The following is a 26,392-nucleotide window of genomic DNA, read 5'->3' as shown; positions in this document are numbered from 1 at the left end:
AGAAACTAATAGCAGCAAACAGTTGAAAGAGAATCAGTGAAATTAAACCATGGAACCTCTCATCAAAAAAAAAAAAATCACAATTATAATGTGCTATTTAACATAGAATATAACTTTATAAGAATGTAAGTAAATAAAATTTGTATATGTACATATTTAATTATTTGTTTGTTATAGGGTATATGTTTGCATTTGAAACTTATAATCAAGGCTTTTCATTAATTCAAATCAGGAAACAGGGGAATGGTGTTTTTAAGTATAATGTTAAATCTCAAATCAAGAAAGAATAAACATATTTGTCAGAGATAATTAAAATCATATGTGAATATAAAATTGTTACTTTGCAAAACTATGCACTTAAGAGATCATTGCAATGCATAATTGGAAAAAACAAAATAAAAATAGATTTAAACTGTCTCACAAACAGCAAGGCATGTAAGATTTTTGTTCTGCACTGCTTTCTGTTGCTGTGATAAACCACTGACTGAAAGTAACTTAGAAGAAGAAAGGGCTTATTTGGTCATCACCAAGGGAAACCCAGGCAGAGCTTAAAGGAGAGCCCACTGATCAGTGATGCTTCCTGGCTTGCGTCCTCTGGCTTGCACAGCTGCTTCTCTTGCACAGCCCAGGCTCGTCTGCCTGGGAATGGTACTGCCCTTAGTGAGCTGGGCCTGGCTACATCAATTAGCAATCCAGAAAATGCACCACAGATATGTTCAGATCTTCAGTTACAATTCTTTCCTCAGGTGTGTCAAGGTAACAAAAAAAAATTCCTCAGTGTACCTTCTTAATGATTTCAATTCATATATCCTTAGACAGGAAATAAAGTCAGATTTGAAGAAATAAGAACTGTGGTAGAATAGTCAGGATATAAAATATTATATAGCATTATCTTTTTAACTTTGTATCTGAAGTAATATTTATTTAAGTACATATATTACATTGGTATATATTAGTGATATTGGTGTGTCTGTAGCATAAGAAAATAGTGCAATAAAATTTCTTGTTAGACATTATTTGCAATTTAAACTAATGCCAAGGAAATGGATTTATTCCTATTATCCAAACTTTCTATAATTTTATGTAGGCTATTTTTAGTGCTTGTAATTTTTAGATTGCTAAGTAACTTTATAGTTTATGTATATTACATTTCAATCTTAAGAATTTACATTGAAATGGGAGGGGCTAGTATGAAGAAGAAGGATCAAAAAGAAGGATCAAGAAGGGTAGATTCATAGGTGGATTTAAAACAACTTTTTAGTGAAGTTTGTTAACCTTTCTTTTCTTTTTTTCCCCCAATTTTTATTAGGTATTTTCTTCATTTACATTTCAAATGCTATCCCGAAAGTCCCTTATACCCTCCCCACCTGCTCCCCTACCCACACACTCCCAATTCTTTGCCCTGGCATTCCCCTGTACTGGGGCATATAAAGTTTGCAAGACCAAGGGGCCTCTCTTCCCAGTGATGGCCGACTAGGCCATCTTCTGATTCATATGCAGCTAGAGACACGAATTCCAGGGGGTACTGGTTAGTTCATATTGTTTTTCCTCCTATAGGGTTGCAGACCCCTTCAGCTCCTTGGGTACTTTCTCTAGCTCCTCCATTGGGGGCCCAGTGGTCCATCCAATAGCTGACTGTGAGCATCCACTTCTGTGTTTGCTAGGCCCCGGAATAGCCTCACAAGAGACAGCTATATCAGGGTCCTTTCAGCAAAATCTTGCTGGCATACGCAATAGTGTCTGTGTTTGGTGGCCTATTATGGGATGGATCCCGGGGTGTGGCAGTCTCTGAATGCTCCATCCTTTCATCTCAGCTCCAAACTTTGTCTCTGTAACTCCTTCCATGGGCGTTTTGTTCTCAATTCTAAGAAGGGGCCAAGTGTCCACAGTTTGGTCTTCCTTTCTGTTCCCACCCCTCCACCTGCCCTTCCACTTATACATCAATTAAATACATCACATTTTTTAGCATAATCTATTATTCATGTTCAGCCTTAGTGTGTTTTGTTTTGTTAGTGGAATCATTTCTGGCATGTTTCAATGCAGAAATCTTTTTCTTATTTTTTACTGTTTAATGAGATTACAGGTATATTTTAACAACCGGGGATTCCCTGATGAATCGTTAAAATCACTGAGTGGGCTAGGAGTTAATAGTAACTTTTCTCAGCACTGCCCTGTTTTCTCTGCCGAATTACAGATTGTTTTTAAAGTAGACCCTGAGTGTGATTGAGTCTTCAGTGGAAAATCAAGTGAGGAAGAGAAAGGCTCAGTAAAAGAAACTCCTGGTAAACCTCTGAACTTTTAGGGACAGTCTACTTAAACTACATCTTCTGTAACTTAAACCTGAGATCAGTGATTTTTTTCTCTACAAGGTAAAACTATCCAGATACTGTATATAGGCAAATAGAAAATATATTTTCAGCAATTGAATGAGTTTCATGGCAAACCATGTATAGATTAGTTGTGGAATCAATTTCTCATGTATGTTTGATTAAAACTATTTAAACTACCTTCCTACAACTAGGTGTCTGTGGAATATCTTAATACAGCAATTGCTTTGATTTTAAAATTATTTCTGGGTATTTTCTTGGAAAACTTGAGTATTATTGATAGTTGTATTTGTACTATATATGACTACTAATTATAGTTGCTTATGTGTTTTAGTTTTTAAAAACTAACTTAATACATTTATTCATTCAGGGAATGCATCTCATGTGCAGATTTCTACTCTTTACTGTTACAATTTTTACAGCTACAACAGCTGTAACTGCTAGAGGAGACAAAAAATGTAGTTCACCTTGAAAATAATCATGGCTCAGGGAAGAAAGAAATTGGGTCAAGCTTAAAATAGATGCAGGTGCAGTGGCAAAAACTTTTAATAAAAAATTTAAAATATTCCTAGCACTGGATTCAAGCTCCTTTTGTTCTCTGGTGGTGATGCATTGTTAGAGTGAGGCTGAGCTGGTGCTTCCCACATTGGCCAAGAGAACTCAATGAAATGGTTTTGCAGCTCTCACTTTGCATCTTCCTTTTCAACTTCAGGGCAATTTCTGCTCATTCTTTTTTTTTGTTGTTGTTGTTTTTTTGTTTGTTTGTTTTGTTTTGTTTGTTTTGTTTTGTTTGTTTTGTTTGTTTTGTTTTACAAGACAGGGTTTCTCTGTGTAGCCCTGGCTGTCCTGGAACTCACTCTGTAGACCAGGCTGGCCCCGAACTCAGAAATCTGCCTGTCTTTGCTTCTGCCTCCCGAGTGCTGGGATTAAAGGTGTGTACCACCACACCTGGCTAATTTCTGCTCATCTTTAAATACATTTGTTAGTTCTTTGGTGATTTTTAGAAATAGCATTTATGCGATAAAATTTTTGTTGTATTACTTTGGCTCATTTTATGTGTAAAATTTACGTTCAACATTTAGCCATTTTCATGAAATCATATTATTAGTAATGAGTTAAATGTTCATAAAGCTTTAATAGTATAGTAGATTTTCCTCTCTGTTGTCACTGGAGAATAAAATATTGAATAAATGAATTTTCTTTAATAAAAGCTTACTTAAATTTAAGCAGAAAACTGTAAAAGTTGAGAAACATTTAATCTGAAATACTTTATACATTCTTCTAGGGAGGCAAAGAATGGCCTGCATTGTTTTCTTATGTCATTTAATATTCGAGTGTCATTTGGAGAAGCTATATAGTCATTGTCTGGTGTCCATTCTCCAATGTAAATGTATCAGGGATTTTCTTATAGCTGCTGCCAGATTTAAGGAAAGAAATGTTGTTTTGGTTTGAAGTTAAGAAGAAATACACACATCATGATGGGGAAGATACTGAGCTATGCTGTTCACCTCTCTCTGGTCCCTGACTGGGGGTAGTGTTTTCACACTTTAGCATCTTGCCATCTCTCCTCTTTTACATCTACAAACCAACGTAAACCCTGCTTCATAATGGCTAGAGAAAACTGCCATCTAAGACTTGGCCTGTTGTTTGATGGGCTTGACCATGTGTTAAGAGGTCGGGGGAATGTGGGAGAGTTTGGGTTCGCATACACTATGTAAGCAGACCTGAGCCATTCTGGAGAGAATTTGCAAGACCAGAGTATCTGGACAGAAATGCAGACTATGGAGGCTGAGCTTATGGGCTTCAGTCAGAAACAAGGACTTACTGGGAACTGCCTTAGTGTTACAGTCTGGCAGGAAACTGGTTTTAGTCTTCAGAAGTTCTGAGAAATTGGGTAGCTGGATTTCAAAACAGTGCACTAATTTGTTAGGCAGGAGAAATGTCAAGACAGTAGATAGTGTTCTCGCCATGTCATGGTTACCACTTATTACTCTTAGCCAGGCCTGCAGTAAGAAAGAACTGCAGGGAGAGCAGAAAGTTAGGGTAAAGGTTGTAAAAAAAAAAAAAAAAAATGGAAGGAAGGAAATGGTTGTAAAAAAAAGTCCAGAGTTGTAGACAAGAAAGGTGTGGAGAAAGTAGCTGTGATTGTTAAAGAAATTAACACCATTAAAGAGAATTGGCCAGCTGTACTTGGAGACAATAGGAAATGTGCCCTGAAGGCAGTGTCCCCCTGGTCTGCAAGCCCTTGACAATGCAAATTTATCTGAAGAAGAGCTGAATTGAAATGCTACATCAGGACTTTCCTGTGGGTTGTAAACTGCCTAGGAAAATACGTTCTCAGACTTATTCTAGAGGGCACTGCATCTCTAGTCCAGTGGAACCATATCCAGCTGACAGGAGAATTTGGCAGTGCTCTCTGTCTGATACTGGTTTTTCTGACCTGGTAGGTGGAAAGTAAAGGAGTCACAGAAGCTTCAATCAGAGTTTCCCAAAGCCACTGAGGACAGGCAGTGTGTGGCAGTCAGACTCCCTGTATTAAGTCCATAAGAATGAAGCTATGGAAGTGAAACTCAAGTGACCACAGAAACCCCAACGTGTTAGAGAGCCTGGGGCATGGCACATCCACTTATGGAAGGCTACAGAATGCAGTCTGATCAAGAGTCTTTTATGTGATGCAGGTAGTGGGGCTTCTCCATGCTGGGAGAGGCTCCGTGAGTCTTCCACTAGTCTCTGAGGATGGCTATGTAGTACCTACAGGATTTGGTGTTTGCTCTGATGGTTTACAGTTTGTACTGCTACAGCCTTTATTTTCTTGTCCTCTCATTTCTCCTTTTAAGAATGTGAATGTTTATTCTGTGTCATTTTACATTAGCATCAAGTAATGTGTGTGTTTGTGTGTGTGTGTGTGTGTGTGTGTGCGCGCGTGGGCATGAATGATGTTTAAGAGATTGCCTTGAATCTCAAAAATACTTCCAAATTTGAATAGCACTAAAATTGTATAACTCACGAGATCTTTAGAGATAGACTAAATGCATTTTGAATTATGAGATTAAAATCATAGATGTTGGGGTAGAATGTTGTGATTTAAGGTTGGGGTGTCAAATTAATGGGGGGTAATATTTATAGTCAACTGAACTAGATATACAATCGTCATGGAACACTGCTGACTGTGTCTACGTGGTCTTTCCAGAGAGGTTTAAGTGAGGGAAGACACTACGGACTGTGTATGGCACCATCCTGTAGGCTGAGATCATAGACTTGAATTGAATATGAAGGAAAAAGCAAAAGCAAGCCACGCACCACATTCATCTCTCTGCTTCCTGACTTCAAATACACACTTACATAGGCTCAACAGCATCTTCTGACAGACTCATCGTTTGAACTGTCTTCTGTCAAAGAAGCCCGCTCCTTGATTTAGGATTTAGAATTAGAATTTTAAAGTCAGAGGCCCATTTATTGTTTTTACTGCTACTTTCTACTAGTCTCCTTACTAGTCCCTGCTAGTAAAATGCCTATATGGGCTGCCTGCTGGTGAACCTCCATTATATGAGGGTGACCACCTGTAGGTTTCTCTGGCTACGATTAAAATGGACAAAAGTGCATTGCCGGGGCTGGTGAGATGGCTCAGTGGGTAAGAGCACCCGACTGCTCTTCCGAAGGTCAGGAGTTCAAATCCCAGCAACCACATGGTGGCTCACAACCATCTGATCACGAGATATGACGCCCTCTTCTGGCGTGTCTGAAGACAGCTACAGTGTACTTACATATAATAAATAAATAAATAAATCTTTAAAAAAAAAAAAAAAAAAAAAAAAAAAAAGTGCATTGCCTCTATATTTTGCAAATTGTGTTACAACAGCAAAGTATATGGTTTGAGCTTCATGTTTATTTCAAGCAGTGTTTTCTAAAACAAAACCAAGCACACTGAAAATATTTAAACCATTCCTTAATGTGCTTTAGTGACATTTGGTTTGAATCTTTTATTTAAAAGTCAGTTTCCCTATTTTGTTTGTATCTGATAGAGATCATCTTTGTTCCAGGTTGTTCTTCAAGAAGAGTACAGGGAAGAAAGAATACATTTTCTTCTTGCCACAAAAGTTCCAGTAGAAGTAGTGTTGGTGCTGCCAGGATATGTCTGTTTCCATAAAACAAGCAGAACAAATTCCATGAATCAAAGCCACTAAGTATAGTTTTCAGAGATGGTAGGACATAGCTATTTTCCCTAGAAAAATATCTCAAATGTAGGCACACCCATTGGCCACTAGAAAAAATGTTCAAATAAATGCTGCTTCAAAGCTGTAGAAATTACTATGGCTATAGTCTTTTTTTCATTTTTTTTTCTATTTTTGACCTCCCACATGCTTTGTTTTTAGATTTGTTGTAGGTTTGAGTCTACAGCAGCATCTACAGGAGCTATGTCTAGGATGACTGATGGCTTACTGACAAACCTGTGGGATCCAAACTGTGGGATTCAAATACGAAACATTTGTAAAATAAATAAGCAGCATGCTTTTGATTAATTGTAGAAAGTGGCAAAATGATGTAGACCTACAAAAGAGGATATTTTTAAACTGTTTTTAACCGGTATTGCTTGAAACCTTCAGTACAATATTATAAACTCTTTTCTTTGGTCTTTCAGATATTTTCAGGTTGCTTTTATCAACATCAGTTGAAGAATTAATCACTTCCAAGTATTAAGTATGTGTGAGAACATACTGAATGTTGGGTTGTAAAAGCAGGAAGGGGAACCACAAAATCTGAACAGCTAAGCTCTAAGCTTCTTTCTTACCTCCAAACTGCAGGGTTCTGGAATTTCTCTTTGAAATACCAACTACTGATGAGAAATGGATTCGATTTCAGATTTACCTGCACATTCACTTTTCCTTTCTGTCCTTGCTAGGAGGCTTTGAGTGAATTAATGAATTTAACACTCAGGTATATGCAGTGCTACGCATTCTTCTTAGTGGGCTAAAGAGCTAACTCTTTGCTAAGCTGCTGTTCATCATGTAATCTAATTTTATCTTTATAACATGCCTCTAAGGCTGAAACTGTTACCTTAGTTTTATAGATGAGTCCTTCAGCATAAGGTAACTTACCAATATCATACAGCTGGACAGTAAACAGAGTCAAACTGTCTCCTTCTCTTAAATACTTAATCTTCCTTTGCATGTAAGTGAATTAATTAATATCTCCTCCTTCCTCTCTCCTCCACTCCCATATGTATATGCATACATGGTGCGCACGCATAGACACTCCATACCACGTTTTGCTCTCTTCACTTCCTCATTGGAAGTTACACACACACACACACACACACACACACACACACACACACACAAGTTTAGCTATCAGTTTGAGAAACATGATACTTCTGCTTTGAAGTATAAGTCATGTAGGCCTTCCTTTGAGCAAAATCAAGCAATTTTATCAGTAATAAAATCATTGAGTCATTAAGACTAAGAATTTATGTAACATTATTTTAAAAAGCTATATAATTAGCTATATAATTATTTACTTCGTAAAGGAAAATTCAGATACCTGGAATATTTTTCTAACAATATAGCATTCATGTACAGATTGATGTACCCCCTTTATTGCAGGAAAATACATATAACTTAAAATGTATATAGTCTCAACATTTATACATATTTTTATTTTATTGTGTATATTAACAACTATTATTAAAAATGAAAAATTGCTTTATAACCACTCTTTTTGATGGAATTTTACCATAGCTTAAGAACTTTACCATTATTAGTTTATTCTCCCAATGGTTTAATAAAAGCAGTAGAAACTTTCCTGAATCACAAATGTAATGCCTTTAACACAAATTTTTGGTCTTCCCAAATAGGGTAGGATATTGAAATTAGACAGTGGGAGATTAATTAATCAAAGATGTATAGTGTGGCTCAAGAAATAATGTCCTAATGTTTTTATTTTATTTTAAAGATTTATTTATTTTATGTATGTGAGTATACTTTTCCTGTCTTCAGACACACCAGAAGAGGGCATCGGATCCCCATTACACATAGTTGTGAGCCACCATGCAGTTGCTGGGAATTGAACTCAGGCCCTCTGGAAGAGCAATCAGTGCTCTTAACCACTGAGCCATCTCTCCATCCCCATGTCCTAATGTTTTAATGCTAGAAACTTGACTTTTAGATGCAAATGTACTTTGTATTACATATACATTTATTGGGAGAAGTGATAACAGGAGAATCAATGAACAGGAAACAACCTTAAAAATGAGGCTAAGTCTGGGGCATCATTATTTCAAGACTGGACATTTCTATGTTATGAGATCCTATCTTAAAAAAGGAAAATTAAATAAGTAAATTAGGTGACCAGTTCAAAGACTATTTAACGAAGTAGCAGATCAAATAAGATCAAAGATCACTCTGTCATGTTCATCACTGAACTAACCAATAAGGATCTCTTCTCTTTTTGGAAAGAATTTTGTCCTTCTAGATAGGACATCAAACTAAGAGTTATGGTTGAAGTAATTTTAGGACCACAGAAAACACATAATATAACAAAATTTATCTATTTTTGTTCAATCTGAAGGTTTGAACAGGCCAATGAGTATTGTCATCATCGAGGCATTTTATGGAGGCTCCCATCGACAGCTGGTAGAGCTGCTCCGAGAAGAATTAGATGACTGCGTGTTGTACACTCTTCCTGCAAAGAAATGGCACTGGAGAGCACGCACAGCAGCCTTATACTTCTCACAGAATATTCCCAGCAGTGAGCACTACAGGTAATGGGTCTCTACTTTGCTCCTAAAGTACTATCAGGTTGTTCTCTCCTGATCCACGTCTTCTAGAATTTCTCTATGGACTTGATAGAAAGAACTTTATAAAATATAGAAAAATTTGAGAAGAAAATACTGATTACATTTTAGGAGGAAACAGGTAATCTTGAATATTTTGGATGTCTCTTATTTAGCCTTTTGTTTTCTTTTTTTTTATATATATATTTGACAATTTTGTATATGCATGCAGTATATTGTGATCATATTCTCCTGTTTCCATTACCCCGTTTCTTACACTTTTCCTGATTGACAGGTAATGAAAAACTGTCTGATAGTGGCTCCCATATCTGATGTTCTTACTCTTCTGGACTCCTCACTGTGGGATTGTATTGGTCAGTTGTGATGAGGGTTACCTGGGTGATATGAACGGAGCTGAAGCAGATATAGGTTGTTGCAGAAAGGGTATTTTAGAAGCAGTAGTGTGTATCTTGGTTCCAGGGCCCAGACCCATCTGCTGCTTCCATAGTGAACCAGCTGTAAGAAAGGCAGACGCTTGAGATTTAAATGTATGTTCTTGCTAGCACTAACTTGAGGGATTTAGAAAGTAAGCTGGTTTATACATGAAAATCATATATTGTCTGTAAAAATTCAGATTCTTAGGCATGATTATATAGTAAGCATCTTAGACAGAAGAATAACCATTTTTTAAGCTATTAAATTCTGTCTCTGGTTTTTAAGGATATGAAAAATTTTCGCTCATGAAGTGTAAGCCGGGGAACCTTTCCCACTATGCTAGTAGTCTTTTGTGTGAGAAAAGAATGTGGCTTTTGATAAAGAGGACAGGCAGAACTGCTGGGTAGGGGGACAGAAGCAGAAGAGGGGTAGGGCAGGGAGGCCAGGTAGAGCTAGATGGGATGCTGAGGGGCTGCTTATGCTGTACAGTTGTTGCCCCGAGCAAGATCCCCAGAATCTCCCGCAAGAAGCTTTACGATCATGAACGATAGTTTTCATCGCCAACTTTGTTGAATGAAGAAAGATTAACAGTACTACCCAGGCATACTTTTAGATATTTCAGCAGAGATTTAACTGAGGAAGGAAGACTCGTCCTGAACAAGGGAGACATCAAGCACTGTGATGGCGACCCAGAGTATGTAGAGAGAGGGAATGCCAGCAGAGTCCTGCTGATGCTCTGTTTCTTGATTCCCGTTCAGCATCATGGACCCAACGCAGCTCCTAGGCTGTGCCATGCTGGCCTGTTGTAAGAATTGGGAATCCAAATTAACCCTTCCTTACTGAAGTTGCTTTCTGTCATGCATTTGATCATAATGACTGGAAATGTAACTAATAAAACAGTACATGATACTTGTATTAACATACTATGTTACTACGTTAGTTAAGTGCTCTGTTCATGTTTTTACATAATAAGTTAAAAAAAAGACAAAATGAATGATAGTTTTGAAAATAGACAAAACTCTAATTGCTATGAGAGATTTCAATACCTTCTCAGAGAAGGAAAGTTGAGATAAGAAGGATGACAGAGAGGGAAGGAACAGACTGTCCCTTTTATCGATAGTATACTTTTTAGACATATCTTAATTGAATAGGTTTCATTATGACATTTTATCCGAAAGACATATACTTTGAACATATAGTTCTCCCCTAACCATCTATTATACCTATGCTAACTCTGGCTGGTTTGCTTCTGTGTCCCTATGTATATAGTAAAATGTAACAAGTTATACATTTAACTGCCTTTATGAAATTAGACAATGCTTCAGAAACAGTTAATCCATTTTCTAGATCCTTTCTTATTGGAAATCCATAAGATTTCTTGTGATTGAGTAAACACAGAGAATTAGTTGGACTTTACAAAGCACTGGAATGTTTTTTGAGATAACTGTGCCGTTTTACTCTGCAAAATGAAAATCTTCATCTGGACACTCAGCCCTTCATCAGCCTCCTGTGATGCTCCTAGTCTTCAGTCCTCGCAGTTGGCCTGCACATCACAACTAAAGTCAAATTTCTAAACCTGAAGCAGCTCTTTTCTTCCCTAATAGAAAACAAAACGTGAATACACTCTTTTACAGAAAGCACTCCAGACGATTTCTACTTAAATTTCCCTCGTTGTGGTAGCAGAGGTTGGCCAACTGGAACTGTAAGCAACATTCAGTAGATGTGGCAAAAGAGATTTAGATCATAAAAGCCTTGGGTCAAAGCCCCTCCCTGGTCATACATGAGCTTTTGAAAATGGCTGTAGTATATAGAAAATACAATATGGAAAATTACCTGAAAGTACAATCTGAAACGGTTTTTGGCATGTTCTTTATTCATAGAGTAGTTGGCATTATACAAAAAGCAAACAAACAAAAAGTTTAGAATGCTTAATAATGCCATTCCAAAATGATATTCAGATGTGTACAATGTGAATCTCTCTGATGTTTGTGCTTGACTAGAGGCAGTAGTAGTCAGTTACTTCTCAATTCATTGGCCTTATACTAGTTGTACTTCTTATGAGGAGAAGTACATGTTATGTTGTATAAATAATTTTGTTATTAGGTAGGGTCTAGCATCCTATAATTTGATAGCTCCACTGATGAGAACTGGCTGACAGATTCCTCATTGCTTGCTTTGTGAACCAACGTCTCTGTTCTGAATGGTCTTATAGCATTTTCTTTTGGTTTGTCTTCATAACTCTTATTTATTGTATCTACCCTGCAAAAACTAGTCTTCTAGATTTGGAAGGGCCATAAGACTTTCTCCATAAAGTTTTATCTCCTTCAAGTCTTTTCTGAATCTTCACTTTAAATATCAGTAATTGATTTTGAAAATGTTGAACACACTAATACAGAAAGAGACTATTTCTGAAAACTAAATAATTCAGTACAATGCAGGTTTGGTCTCTCTTGCTTATATCATCTCTCCATCCATCCTCATTCGTTCAGGTGCTTGCTTTCTTTTTCCATCTTTCTTTCTGTGTCTCCCCCAACACACACACACACACACACACACACACACACGCACGCACGCACGCACGCACGCACGCACGCACGCACGCACATCCTTCCTTCTTTCTCCCTCCCTTTCCCCCTTCTTTCCTATCTCCTTTGCAAAGCTAGAACCTAAACCTGTCCTTTGTCCTCTACAGTATGACTTTCAGGGTTCATATTTTCCACTTATTTCTGTTTTCTGTGTCAGTTCTCTTGACAACTAAAATATTCTGCTCACAGGGTGGAAAAGTTTTCTTTTTCTGGACTTTGTAGTTTGTTCTGCCCACAATCTGTAAGCTGAATAAAGGAAAATACTTTATGTATTTAGTAGTATGTACTGTGAAGCTACAGTTCCCAAGGAGTTCAAACATTGCAGTAGAATTTTAAGTAAATGTTTTTAATATCTTGCTTATTTTAAAATAAAGTATTACAAGTAAGATTTTACACCTAGTTGTTGATTCTTATCAGTGTATGATGTTATTTCTAATAGACTCTGTTTTAAAAACTTCTATTGTAAATCTGCTGTTTGCAATATTTAAAAATTCAAAACCACATTTTAAAGACAAATGGTTTTTTAAATTTACATATACAGATTGAATGAAAGAGTAAAAAATTCTCCTAATGAATGCAAAATTCAGTAATTTTACTTTATAAATATCATATGGTTTTTACATAATATTGAAGTTTTTAGAGCAACTTTAGGGTACTTCTAGTCTATTTTTACATGGTGAGTGTCTTTATCATGGTTAGTCTTCATACCATAGAATAAATACATTTAGGAAATATAAGACTTTAATTATTTTCAACTCCTGCTTATTTGAGAAAGCCTCTTCTTCTTCTTCCTCTTCCTCTTCCTCTTCCTCTTCTTCCTCCTCCTCCTCTTCCTCTTCTTCCTCTTCTTCGTCTTCCTCTTCCTCTTCATCCTCCTCCTCCCCCCTCCTACTTCTTCTTTCTATCCTTCTTCCTCTTCTTCTTCTTCCTCTTTGTCGTCGTCGTTGTTGTCCTCCTCCTCCTCCTCCTCCTCCTCCTCCTCCTCCTCCTCCTCCTCCTTCTCCTTCTCCTCCTCCTTCTTCTTCTCCCTCTCTCTGTCTCTCTGTCTCTCCCTCCCCCCTCTCTCTCTCTCATTTTTTTTTGAGACAGGGTTTCTCTGTATAGCCCTAGCTGTCCTGGAACTCACTCTATAGACCAGGATGGCCTGGAACTCAGAAATCTGCCTGTGCCACCACAGCCCAGCTGCCTTTTCTTCACTTGCCTATGGCTTTAGGCCAAGAAAATATTGAATGGTTTACTCAGATCTGAATCTGAGTCTCTTGCATCCTCTGAAGCCATGCTGTAGACCCTCCCTCTTTTCGTTTACCCTTCCTTCTTATATGCTATCTTTATTTTTATGCGTGTGTGTGTGTGTGTGTGTGTGTGTGTGTGTGTAAGTATATGATGTGTATGCATGTGTACATGTTTATTTATAGTGGTGTCAGGGTTTTACTTCTATCAGATCCTGTTGCTTCTACTGCTTGAACCCTTGGCCAGCGAGCAGCACTAAATCTTTATCCATATCCTTGCTCCAGATACTAGTTTCCCATCTTACCTTCTTCCTTTATCTCAGGTCCCAGCAAAGTCTTACCTTCTCTGGCATACTTTTCTTAGCATTGTATCTGAAATGAAATTTCTATTTCAGCTTATATTTAGCTATCTAAAATATTTTTAATGATTCAGAATTATTTTGATGGCCTTATAATTTTTTTCCTCTCAGTTTTATTCTGGGCTTTATTATGACAAAGACCATATTTGTTATGTTTACATTTTACCCATACTAACACAAATATACTGTCTATCAGGTTAAATACTTGCATAGTAAATATGACTGGATCAGTGAATGAATAGACTTTGAAACAGGAGAATTGATATTGGTGTTCTGAAGTGTGTGTGTTTTCTTCTCTTTCTTTCTCATTTCCTTTCTCTTTTTTCTTTCTTTTTCTCTCCCTCCCTCCCTCCCTCCCTCCCTCCCTCCCTCCCTCCCTCCCTTCCTTGCTATAGGCATTACCATTGTTTCATGTTTGAGACATTTCTTCTATGTAGTAAGTTTTTAAAGACATAGAGTGGCCCATGTTAAAATGAGCTTTTTAGATTTAGGAAACAATTCCAAATGCAGTTTTTCACTTTATGGGTTATATTAGTCATATTATGAAATGACTATCACCTGTTGGATTTTATAAAATTTTATAAATTATAATTTATTATAATTTCTCATTTAAAAATTAAACATTTTTGGAAAAATAATTTCAGCTCAAAAAACTTTTTCACATTTGGCTATGATACTTCACAAAATGTTATACAATTTTGTATTTTAAAGATTTGTGGTTTTAGCAGTGGCCACCCATGAGCAGTGCCTTTTAATAGTACAGAGAATATGTGGATAAGCAAAAGATTAGAATTTGGTCCAGAAAAGTTATTTTGCTTGGCTATTGCTGTTGTTTAAACTTTTGGAAAATGGTTTTAGACAGACATTTTTTGAGTTAGTCACAGATACGACTAGTCACTCTGCATTCTGGAAACAGGTAGAGATGAATGCTGTTCCTTCTTCCTTTTTCCTTCTATTCAGTCACTGATTCTGGTTGATGAAACCTAATGGAATGGTCTTCCCATACCAGTTACCTCAGTTTAGATGTTCATCACCTAGGTGATTGTGGCTCTTACCAAGTTTAGACTCAGTATGAAATGTAACAATGAGACTTTAATAAAGGTGAAACTATGTTTTGCTGGCAGAAACACTATAGTCAAACATGGAAATCTGGCACAATAATACAGAAAGGACAACTGTTGATATAGGCTGAGTTGGAGACCAGTAATGGAAGAAGTGATCATCAGATTCTTAGCATTCTAAATAGTAGTGGGATTTCTGAATGAGAGCAATGACAAATGGGAATGAACTAGGGAAAGAACTAACACGACAAATGAAAATCATTGTTGTGCTTCATTGGTTAGGAATTTCTTGTATCCAAGCCAAAGTAAAATTTAGTGGTTTGTGATTAAACAGTTTGAGATATAAGTTAATTTAGTCAGTGTCATGGAAGTAACAATGAAAATATTTCATTGCCTATAATGTTTTAAAAGTAGATAAGATGAATTGTAGATTATTTTTACTAATTACATTGGCTCATAAGTTTGCTTTGACGGTGTTTTAAAGTACTCCGTGGACCTAAATGTAGTACAACTTTAAAAAGTTCATACAATCATGACTCCTTTCTCTTTTTAAAGAAAATCTTATGCTAACATACATATGCAGCCAATAATGATTCATTATTTGATATTAACTTCTCAGATTTACTACCTTCCAAAAAGCTAGGCATGAAGTGTGCCTTAGAGTTCCTGCATTGTATGTTTCCTCCATGACCGATGAGTGAGTCAGTGTCTGATGTACTCAGAAGACAGTACAGAGAAACGAGGTCTTCCTCAGTGACCTGGCATAGCAGGGAAGCATTTCTGAAAGCATATGACACAAGACACATGGAATAAGAGTCTGAGTGAGAAGGGTGGCTTAGAGACTCAACGTCTAGTCATAGTGATTCTTTTTCCCCTTTCCTCCATTTCTTCTCCACACCCTGTAGGTACTTTTGGGGTGACATTCACTTGAGTCAGACTTTCTAAAGCAGTCAGGTAATGTTTCTCTTTCCTGGAAAGTTTTCCCTAATTGGTAAGGCACCTTTCATTACAGTAGTAGTTCTAAAATGTGTGAGAGAGGATTTTATCCTTATGTTTTTTTGGCAATGTAGAATTGATAAAGGCATTGATTTGTATATAAACTGGGTGTTTCCACAACTTTGGAAAATGGAAGGATCTAAGAATGTGAACTTTAAAACAAAAATAATTTCTTTGACATGAACTTAAATTTAATAGAAAAGTTAGAAGATAAAATCCAGTATCCAGTATAATTGATGGTACGCTTTATTTGTATAATGTGAGCTTGTGCTTGTGTGTTTACGACTTATATTACCAAGGTTCCCATCAAAATGTCATAAATATTGGCCTTACCATGTCACATCCTGAGTATCATTAACTTCTCAAGAGGAAATTTGACTTTTTACTCAGCTCACCTTTGGAAATACACTGTCTACACTGTTTTATAAGAGTACTGTTGCTTGTGTCAGGTGGCCAGTGCTGCTGCTGGGAAGCTTCAGCCATCTGTGAGACATCTTCCAGTATAATGTGGAAGATGCTGTCACTTCTAGTTATGAAGAGTGTATTGGTTTGAATAGGAATGGCCCTCACAGACTTGTATGTGAATGCTTGGCTCATAGAGAGTGGTACTACTAGGAGGTGTGGCCTTGATGGAGGAAGTGTGTTACTGTGGGGGTGGGGCTTTGAGGTCTCCTATGCTCAACTTTGCCCAGTGTGACACACACTGTCTCCTTCTGTTCCCTGCAGATCAAGATGTAGGACTTTCAGTTCCTTCTCTAGCTCCATATCTGCCTGGATGCTGTCATGTTTCCCATCATGATGATAGTGTACTAAACCTCTGAAACTGTAAGCCAGCCCTAATTAAGTGTTTGCCATTATAAGAGTTCCATTGGTTTCTGCTGTCTCTTCACAGCAATAAAACCCAAACTAAGATAAAGAGTTATTGTTTAATAACATTTCATTCCACACACACACACACAGACACACACACACACAGTCAGTTGTTTGCTCATTCACTTGAAGTACTACTGTGTTTGCTAAAAATTCCTTCAGTGATTGGCATTCCTTGGAGCATTCGATAGGTTTTGATGTTCATTACTGAATCTGCTGCCTATTTTACACACTATCTCATAGGAGATGGGAGAAACAAGTGGCAATAGACTTGAAGTCACAGAAGATGAATTCAAAGTCTAATTCTGCTACTAGTCCTCATTAAGAGTTGGTCCATTATCATTTTATAACTTTATCTTCAAATTTTCTTGTGAAGAACAAATAATCTTTCAGGGATGGTCTGGGACCCCTCCCCGCTTGCAGAATTAGGGATTGAATCAGAAACTAGATAGGCTCCCTATTATGGACCCATATCGAGCCCTGTTCTTAGTCTTAAACATTTTATAGGGCTTCTTTGTTGTCCCGAAACTCAGTTTGGAGCTTAGGAAGGCCTTCAGCTTAAGGATTAGTGTCCCAGCTTAAGGATTAGTGTCCCGTGCCAGCCTGCCCTGCAGTTAGAAAGCTGATAGTAAAATATAGTAAAAATTGAACACTTTGAGGTGGAGCATGTGTCCTTGTTATATGATGGAGTGTCTTTTGGAGTATCTTATATGCCCAGGAGCGGTATAGCTAGGTCTTCAGGTAGAACTATTCCGAAGTTTCTTAGGAATCTCCAGACTGATTTTCAAAGTGGTTTTCCTAGCTTGCAGTCCCACCAGCAATGCTTCCAGTTTTCCTCTTTCTCCACATCCTCACCAGCATTTTCTGTCACCTGAGTTTTTGATCTTAGCCATTCTGCCTGGTATGACATGGAATCTCAGGGTTGTTTTGATTTGCATTTCCCTGATGACTAAGAATGTTGAACAGTTCATTAGGTGCTTCTCAGCCATTCGGTGTTCCACAGTTGAGAATTCTCTATTTAGCTCTCTACTCCACTTAAAGCTTTGGTGTTCTGTTCAGGAATTTTTCTCTTGTGCCCATGTGTTCAAGGCTCTGCCCCACTTTCTTGTCTATGATTTCAGTGTATCTGGTTTTATGTGGAGGTCCTTGATCTACTTGGACTTAAGCTTTGTACAGGAGATAGGTATGGATCAATTTGCATTGTCCTACATGCATACTGTCACTTGAACCAGCACCATTTGTTGAAAATGCTGTCTTTTTTCCCCTGGATGGTTTTAGCTTCTTTGTCAAAGATGAAGTAACCATAGGTGTGTGGATTCATTTCTTGGTCTTCAATTCTATTCCATTGATCTACCTGCCTGCCACTGTACCGATACCATGCAAGTTTTATCACAATTGCTCTGTAGTACCTCTTGAGGTCACGGATGGTGATTCCCCCAGATGGTTTTTTTTTTTTTTTTTTTTTACTGTTAAGAATAGTTTTTGCTATTCCTAGTTTTTTGTTTGTTTGTTTTTTTTGTTGTTGTTGTTGTTGTTGTTATTCCATATGAATTTGAGAATTGCTCTTTCTAACTCTAGGAAGAATTGAGTTGGACTTCTGATTGGGATTGCATTGAATCTGTAGATTGTTTTTGATATGATGGCCATTTTTACTATATTAATCCTGCCAACCCATGAACATGGGAGATCTTTCCATCTTCTGAGGTTTTATTTGTTTTCTTTCTTCAGGAATTTGAAGTTCTTGTCAGACAGATCTTTTACTTGCTTGGTTAGAGTCACACCCAGATATTTTATATTCTTTGTGAATATTGCAAAGGGAGTTGTTTCCCTAATGTCATTCTCCTCCTTTTTATCCTTTGAGTAGAGGAAGATTTGTTTGAGTTAATTTTATAGCCAGCCACTTTGCTGAAGTTGTTTATCAGCTGTAGGAGTTCTTTGGTAGAAATTTTGGGGTCGCTTATATATTCTATCATATCATCTGCAAATAGTGATATCTTGTCTTCCTCCCTTCCAATTTGTACCCTCTTTGATCTCTTGTTGTCTAATTACTCTGGCTTGAACTTTAAGTACTACATTGAATAGGGAGAGAGTGGGCAGCCTTTTCTTCTCCCTCATTTTAATGGGATTGCTTTGTGTTTCTCCCCATTTAGTTTGATGTTGGTTATTGGTTTGTTGTATATTGCTTTTATTATATTAAGGTATGCACTTTGAATTCCTTATCTCTCCAATCCTTATTGTGTGAGGTTCATATGTATTTTGATCTTTAGTAACACTTTTTTTTACAAATATGGGTGCCCTTGCATTTGGTGCATAGATGTTCAGAATTGAGAGTTCATCTTGGTGGATTTTTCCTTTAATAAGTATGTAGTGTCCTTCCCCCTCTTCTTTGATAACTTTTGGTTGAAATCTATTTTAGTGGGTATTTGAATGGCTACTCCAGCTTGTTTCTTGGGACCATTTACTTGGAAAATTTTTCCCCATCCTTTTACTTTGAGAGAATGTCTGTGTGTGACTCTGAGTTGTGTTTCCTGCATGCAGCAGAATGGTGGATCCTGTTTACATATTAGTATGTTAGCCTATGTCTTTATTGGGGGGATTGAGTCCATTGGTGTTGAGAGATATTAGGGACCAATGGTAGTTGCTTCCTGTTATTTTGGTTGTGAGAGTTTTAATTATGTTTGTGTGTTTCTCTTCTCTTCAGTTTGTTGTGAAAGCATTAACATTTTGCTTTTGGGGGTGTGTTTTCCCTCCTTGTATTGGACTTTTCCTTCTTATTATTCTCTGTAGGGCTGGATTAGTAGAAAGATATTGTTTAAATTTGGTTTTATCTTGGAATCCTTTGGTTTCTCCATCTATGATAATTAGGAGTTTTGCTGAGTATTGTAGTTTGGGCTGGCATTTTCTTGTTCCCTTAGGGTTTGTATGGTATCTGCCCAGGATCTTTTGGTTTTTATATTCTCTGTTGAGAAGTCTGGTGTAATTCTGAAAGGTCTGCCTCTATATATTATTTTATCTTTTCCCCTTCTTTCAGTATTCTTTCTTTGTTCTGTGCATTTGGTGTTTTAATTATTATATTATATGAGAAATTTCTTTTCTGGTTCCATCTCTTTGGTGTTCTGTATGCTTCTAGTATGTTTATGGGCATTTCTTTAAGTTAGGGAAGTTTTCTTAATATAATTTTGTTGAAGATGTATGCTGGCCCTTTGAGTTGGGAATCTTCACTCTTTTTTATACCTATTATTCTCAGGTTTGGTCTTTCATTGTGTCCTGGGTTTTTTGAATGTTTTGAGATAGGAGCCTTTTTGCTTTTTGTATTTTCCTTGACTGTTGTGTCGATGTCTTCTCTTTTATCTTTTGCGGCCGAGATTCTAAAGTCTAACTCCTATATTCTGTTGGTGATGCTTGCATCTGTGACTCCTGTTTTTTTTCCCTAGGTTTTCTTTCTCCAAGGCCGTCTCTCTTTGAGTTTTCTTTAATGATTCTACTTCCAGTTTTAGATCCTGGATGGTTTTGTTCAATTCTTTCACCTGTTTGATTGCATTCTCCTGTACTTCTTTAAGGGTTTTATGCATTTCTTCTTTAAAGACTTCTACTTGTTTACTTGTGTTCTGCTGTATTTCTTTAAGGGAGTTCTTTATGTCATTCTTAAAGTCCTCTATCATCTTCATGATATGAATGTATATATATGAATATTGTTTTATGGGTGTGTTGGGGTATCCAGATTTTGCTGTGGTGGGAGAATTGGCTTCTGATGTTGCCAAGTCAAATTGGTTTCTGTTGCTTATGTTCTTAAGCTTGCCTCATTGCCATCTGGTTATCTCTGGTGTTATCTGGCCTCTCTGACTCTCTGTGGAGCCTGTTGTTCCTGTGAGCCTGGGGAGTAGAGCTTTAACTGAGCTACGTGGGCTATGTGGGATCCAGTCCTGCACTTGGGCTTTGCTCCTGGCAGGCACAGGTGCGACCTGGAAGGTGCACTGGTCTCTGACTGGGTGGGAATCTGCTTCCCTGGGTAATGGGGGTCCTGCTATGCTGGGTCTTGGGGCGGGGTTTAAGGTCTCACCTGTGAAGCTGGATCCCTCTGAATACCTGTGGAGTTGAGCTGCAACTGTGGTGTATACTGTGTGGGATCGGGTCCAGCACTGGGTCTCTGCTCCTGATCTGCACAGGTGGAATCGGTAAGGCGAGCAGGCAATAACCAACTTTGTAATATACAATAGATATTTTTGTTTTTAAAACTCAGGAAAATAATCATGTGAGTATTTGAACATGAAGAAATTTCTAACAATTTTAAATAAGAAGAGCAATAACTAAATATCCTAATTACCAAAATATTAGAATATTGAGTTAAATTTTCTAATGTATCTTGTTGAAACGAATACACATTTTGTTAAACCCAGCGTGAGTTATGTTTTTGTTAGCAAGAGAATTTGTAAAGAGAATATTAATTAGGACTCTCCTGTCCTCTGTGTCATGCTCTGCACTCTTGGTACAGACTACTCAGATTGACTGTTTCACCTTACCTGGGAATTAATAACTTTCAAATTCATTTCTAATTCACAAGTTTTTGGATATATATGGTATAGTGTGACATTTTCCTCACTTCATACATTACAGAAAACACAAGCTAATTTGCATATCTATCATTTCACCAATTCTTTATTTTTTAAGGTAAGCATGTTAACAATCAGCTTCCCTCCTTGGTTTAAACAGTGATTTATTGTTAGATGTGAGTACCATGCAGTGCAATAAATATCTTATAGTTTGTATTCTGTCTAATTGAAACTATATTTGGTCATGTGCATATCTGTCTCTGTCTTTCTGTATCTCTCTCTCCCCCATTCCTCCCCGATTCCTCCCCTCTTCCCCCCTCCCTTCCCTCCCTTCTCCTCCCCGTTCCTCCCTTTCTCTCTCTGTGCATGCCTGTGTTTGGATACTTTGGTAAAATTGAAATAAACTTCCAATCTTGTTCCATCTTAAATCTTAGTAGCTTCTTCTTGTCCTAGTTTATACTGAATCCTGTGCTTTCTGATTTTAGTTCTACACATTGTATTATGGATCTCAAAGTCTCCAAATCTAAAAAATAAGATATAATATTAATGCAATTGTTACTTGTATAAAACCCAAGTAATTTCATACATTCCTGAAATATATCAAAGTTTAAAATGCTATGTTTGCTAGAAAGTACTGAGTAAATAATGTGACTCTCTTGTCGTTGTACAAAAGGGCCCATGTGTTATATATTCAGTGGTTGCTCTGTGCAAGTGTTTTCCTCCCAGAGATGAATGGCTAGTTGCTATTGATATACGGCTCACTGAGTATATTTAATGCTGTACACAGCTCTTAGTATATCCGATCTAAAGCCTCACTGCATTGTGTGCACGACCCACATCTAGTGCAGCAGTGCAAGTCCTGCTCATGACATTTTATCATTGTAAGTTCAAGATTTCAAGTATAAATATAACTCAGCAATTCTGTTGCTTTGTTTCATTTCCTGGGTATTTTCTTTCCTATTGTTTTGTAACCTTTAAGACGATATTTATAGAAATACAAGACATTCTTGCTACACAAAAACTTATCAAATGGGCTCCATAACTTTCTTATTAAAGGAAGTTCTAATCAGAATGATTTTTACTACTGATTTTCACAGTAAATCAGAGCACAGGGATACTGTCTTATTTATATTTATGTTTTTACTGAGTGATTTCAATATTCCAATGGAATTTGATTTTGGATTATCTGGCTATGCTTTGACCCTTATTTAGGTATTGTTATAAGGCCATTAATTTTCTCTAAGTTATTGCATGGAAGATTACACTGATTGGGGGTCACATGGCTTATTTCCAATGAATCAATGAGTAGTTAGTGGTTAAGTCTGAGGTTTGTTTCTTCGTTCAAAAGCATAACTTTTCAGTATCATAAATGTTTTAATATTAATAGTATTGGCTTTTGCCCCCCCCCTTTTTTTTTTTTTTTGCTTTACTAAGAGTACCGGGAATTTTTAATGAGCTTATTTGACAAACCATCTCTAATGTGGTTATGTAAATTATTATTAACGCAAAGACCCATATTAGGAGAGCTTATTCTGTCAAAAAAAGTGGAGACTAGAAGTTCAAAATCATGTGTTTGTTGGACAAAACTCTTCCAAGGCTCTAGGATAGAATTCTTTCCTGCCTCTTAGAGCTTCTCCAGTTCTTGGGAGTCATCAGGTTGTAGCTACATTATTTCAGTCTCTATGTCTGTTGTCAGGTGCTTTGTATTTAGTTTATTACCACAGCAACAAAAGGTGACTGCATGCTAATCTTATGGATAACTGTCTTCTGAGAGGTAGGGGAAAATGTTAACCATTTGCCCATTAGTATAAACTCTTAACCTGTGCTAGCACTCTATTCTTAATAGTATTCTTAACTATCAGTGTCTTACATTAAGATGAAATGACAGCAGCTTAAAATTGTAAAATTCTAATCAAGCTGCTCTCATTTCACAGTTGAGGAGAGTGAGGTCAAATTGTTGAAAGCATGAGGAGATTGTGTGGGTCCTCTTTGTTTAGAATTGAAATCTGTAAAATGAATTTAATGTTAGCAAATTTAACATTACTTAGGATCTATTAGGAAAAATCAGTGATAGGCTTCAAAGAAATCCTGGAAGAAGTTTGAATGATTTCAGGAGAAATGTAAGGCGGGATCAGTCCTGCAGTAGGGCCCTCGTGTCCTGAGTGCAGGTGGGAGGACAAGCGCAGATATCAGGGGGCAGGTCCAATCTAGCAGTGGCGTGGCTAGACTTTGTTAATGACAGTTTGAAGAGTAATATCTCATTCGAAATCAAGTATAAGGTAAACTCTTACAAATCTATGAAATAGTTTGCCAAACCAGTTCATCCCATTGCTTCTTCCTCTAGATGCAATTTTAGCTTTGTTTTTCAAGAAGTGCAGTTGCTTTACAATTATAGTCTCTAAAAACCTTAACTTGTAGCTACTCAGTGCCTAATTTCTCTATTTTCCTTATTAAGAGTATTGTATCTGGAGGCTTTCAAATCTCAAAATGATATTCATACCTCAGATTTCCTCTACATGGATTAAGGTTGTATGTTTCTAGTTAAATCACTTATGATTTCCAAAAGACAACTTGATCGACAGGGTAATTCAGTATTTCTATTAGCTGTGGTGGTCCTCTGTTTTCTTTCTTTTTAATTAACTAATGAATTTCTTCTTTTTTATTAATCATTTTATTCATTTATATTTCAAACGATATCCCCCTTCCCGGTTTCCCCTCCACAATCTCCCCATCCCATGTCCCCTCCCCTTTGCTTCTCCACCCACTCACCCACTCCCACCTCACTGGTTCAGCATCCTACGCTGGGGCATCAAGCCTCCACAGGACCAAGAGCCTCACTGCCCATCTCCCAGTCACCCCCCCCCCCCCACAATCCTTCTCCCATACCCACCTCCCATTCTCCTATGAGCTGTTGGGTCTCCCCTGGGTATCCCCATACCCCAGCATTCCAAGTCTCTCTGAGACTAGGTGCTTCCTCTCCCACTGAGGCCAGACAAGTCAGCCCACCTAGAAGAACATATCCCACATACAGGCATCAGCTTTTGGGATAGCCCCTTGAATAACTTTTTGGGATAGTTCCATCATTTGGGACCCACATGGAGACCAAGCTGCACATCTGTTATATATGTACAGGGAGGCCTAGATCCATCTATGCTGTGTATGTTTTTTGATTTGTAGTTTAGTCTCTGAGCATCCCAAGAGTCCAGGTTAGTTGATTCTGTTGGTCTTCCAGTGGAGTGCCTTACTCGTTAGAGGCTGCAGTTCTTCCTTTTATTCTCCCATAATAGTCCCCAAACTCCATTCACTGTTTGTCTATGGGTATCTGTATCTGAGTCAGCTGCTAGGTGGAGCTTATCATAGGACAGCAATGTTAGACTCCTGTCTATAAGCATAGCAGAGTATCATTAATAATGCCAGGAATTGGTGTTTGCCCATGGAATGGGTCTCAAATTGGGTCAGTTATTGTTTGGCCATTCCCTCAGTCTCTGTTCCATCCCTAATCCCTGTGTTTCTTGTAAACAGAATAAGATTTGAGTTAAGACTTATGTGGCTGAGTTGGTGTTCCTAAAGCTTCACCAGTGTTCCTGCCTGGCCACAGGAAGCAGCCTCCCTAGGCTCCATTTTTCCATTGCTGTGAGTCATAGCTAAGGGCACCCATATTGATTCTTGGAAGCTTCCCCTATTCCAGGCCTATGTCTCTTCCTGGAGATACCACTACCCCCCCATCAGTCAGTTGCAGATTTCCATTCATTTTCATGACCATCTGGCTATCTCCCCACTTCTCCTCCCCACACCAGACCTCTGAACCTTCCCCACTTCCCTACCTTCTCTCCCACCCAGTACCCTACCTTCATCTGCCTTTCGTGACCACCCATTTCACCTTCAAAGTGAGGCTCATGAATCCTACATTGTGCCCTTCTTCCTGTCCAGCCTCCTTGGGTCTATGGAGTATAGCATAGGCATCATGTATTATATGACTATATCCACTTTGGGACTGTGTTATCTCACACAATATGATATAGTCTCAAGATCCATCCATAGTTTAGCAAGTGTCTTTGTGGTATGTGGAACATCTTTTGGGTATATGCCCATGAGTGGTATAACTCGGTCTTTAGGTAAAACTATTCTTAGTTATCTGAGAAACAGCCAACTTGATTTCTAAAGAATTGTACAAGTTTGCAATCCCACTAGCAATGAAGTGTTAGTCCCTGATGAATGAATGAATGAATGAATGGGGTCCCCTTATTCCCAATCGTTGCCAGCATGTGCTATCTTTTGAGTTTTTGATCTTAGCCATTCTGATGGGATTTTTTGATTTGTATTTCATGATGACGAAGGACTTTGAACATTTCTATAAGTGCTTCTTGGCCTTTTTAGATTTCTCTGCTGAGAATTCTGTTTAGCTCTGTGCCCAATTTTTAAATTGGGTTATTTGGGTTGTTGGTGTTTAACATGAGTTCTTTTTAAATTTTTAGATATTAGGGCTGTTTCAGATGCAGGGATGGTGAAGATCCTTTCCCCAGTATGTATGCTACCATTTTGTTGAATTGACAGTGTCCTTTGCTTTACAGAAGCTTTCCAGTTTCATGAGGTCCCATTTATTAATTGTTGATCTTAGAGCCTGAACCATTGGTGTTCTATCCAGGAAATTGTCTCATGTACCATTGCATTCAAGGCTACCTACTCTCTCCCTGTCTATTCAACATAACACTTGAAGCTCTAGCCAGACCAATAAGAAAACTAATTAGATCAATGGGATACAAATTCAAAAGGAAGTCAAAGTTTCAATATTTGTGGATGATATGATAGTATACATAAGCAACCACAAAAATTCTACCAGAGAACTCCTACAGTTGATAAACACATTCAGCGAAGTGACTGGATACAAAATTAACTCAACGGTATCGGTAGCCCTCTTTTATACAAATGATAAACTGGCCAGGAAAGAAATTGGGGAATCAACACCTTTTACAATAGCTGTGAATGATATAAAATATCATGGTGTAACTCTAAGCAAGTGAAACATATTTATTACGAGAACTTCAACTTGATTTTAAAGTCCCTAAAGAAAGAAATTGAAGAAGATATCAGAAGATGGAAAGTTTTCCCATGCTCATGGATAGATAGTAAAAGCCATCTATAGATTCAATACAATCCCCATCCAAATTTCAACGTAATGTTTTATAGACCTTAAAGAGCAATTCTCAACTT

General features: G+C 37.6%; 1 protein-coding gene across 9 annotated transcripts in view; it reads left to right on the top strand.

The window, feature by feature from the left end:
* The window catches only part of Gtdc1 (glycosyltransferase-like domain containing 1), a 363,306-nt gene that overhangs the window by 93,283 nt on the left and 243,631 nt on the right, over window positions 1–26,392 (top strand). For all 9 annotated transcript variants that reach the window (XR_003952199.1, XR_003952196.1, NR_156430.1 and 6 more), the window contains exon 3: window positions 8,892–9,084. Coding sequence is in view for 5 of the 9 variants with exons in the window: in NM_001362986.1 (NP_001349915.1) it covers window positions 8,906–9,084 (179 nt within the window). In the remaining 4 variants the exon portion in view is untranslated. The remainder of the gene's footprint in view (window positions 1–8,891; window positions 9,085–26,392) is intronic.

Source organism: Mus musculus, chromosome 2 (assembly GCF_000001635.26).
Source record: "Mus musculus strain C57BL/6J chromosome 2, GRCm38.p6 C57BL/6J".
In the NCBI taxonomy this organism is placed as follows: Eukaryota; Metazoa; Chordata; class Mammalia; order Rodentia; family Muridae; genus Mus; species Mus musculus.
Note: the sequence above shows the minus strand (reverse complement) of the source record. Positions and strands in the feature narration are given on the sequence as shown.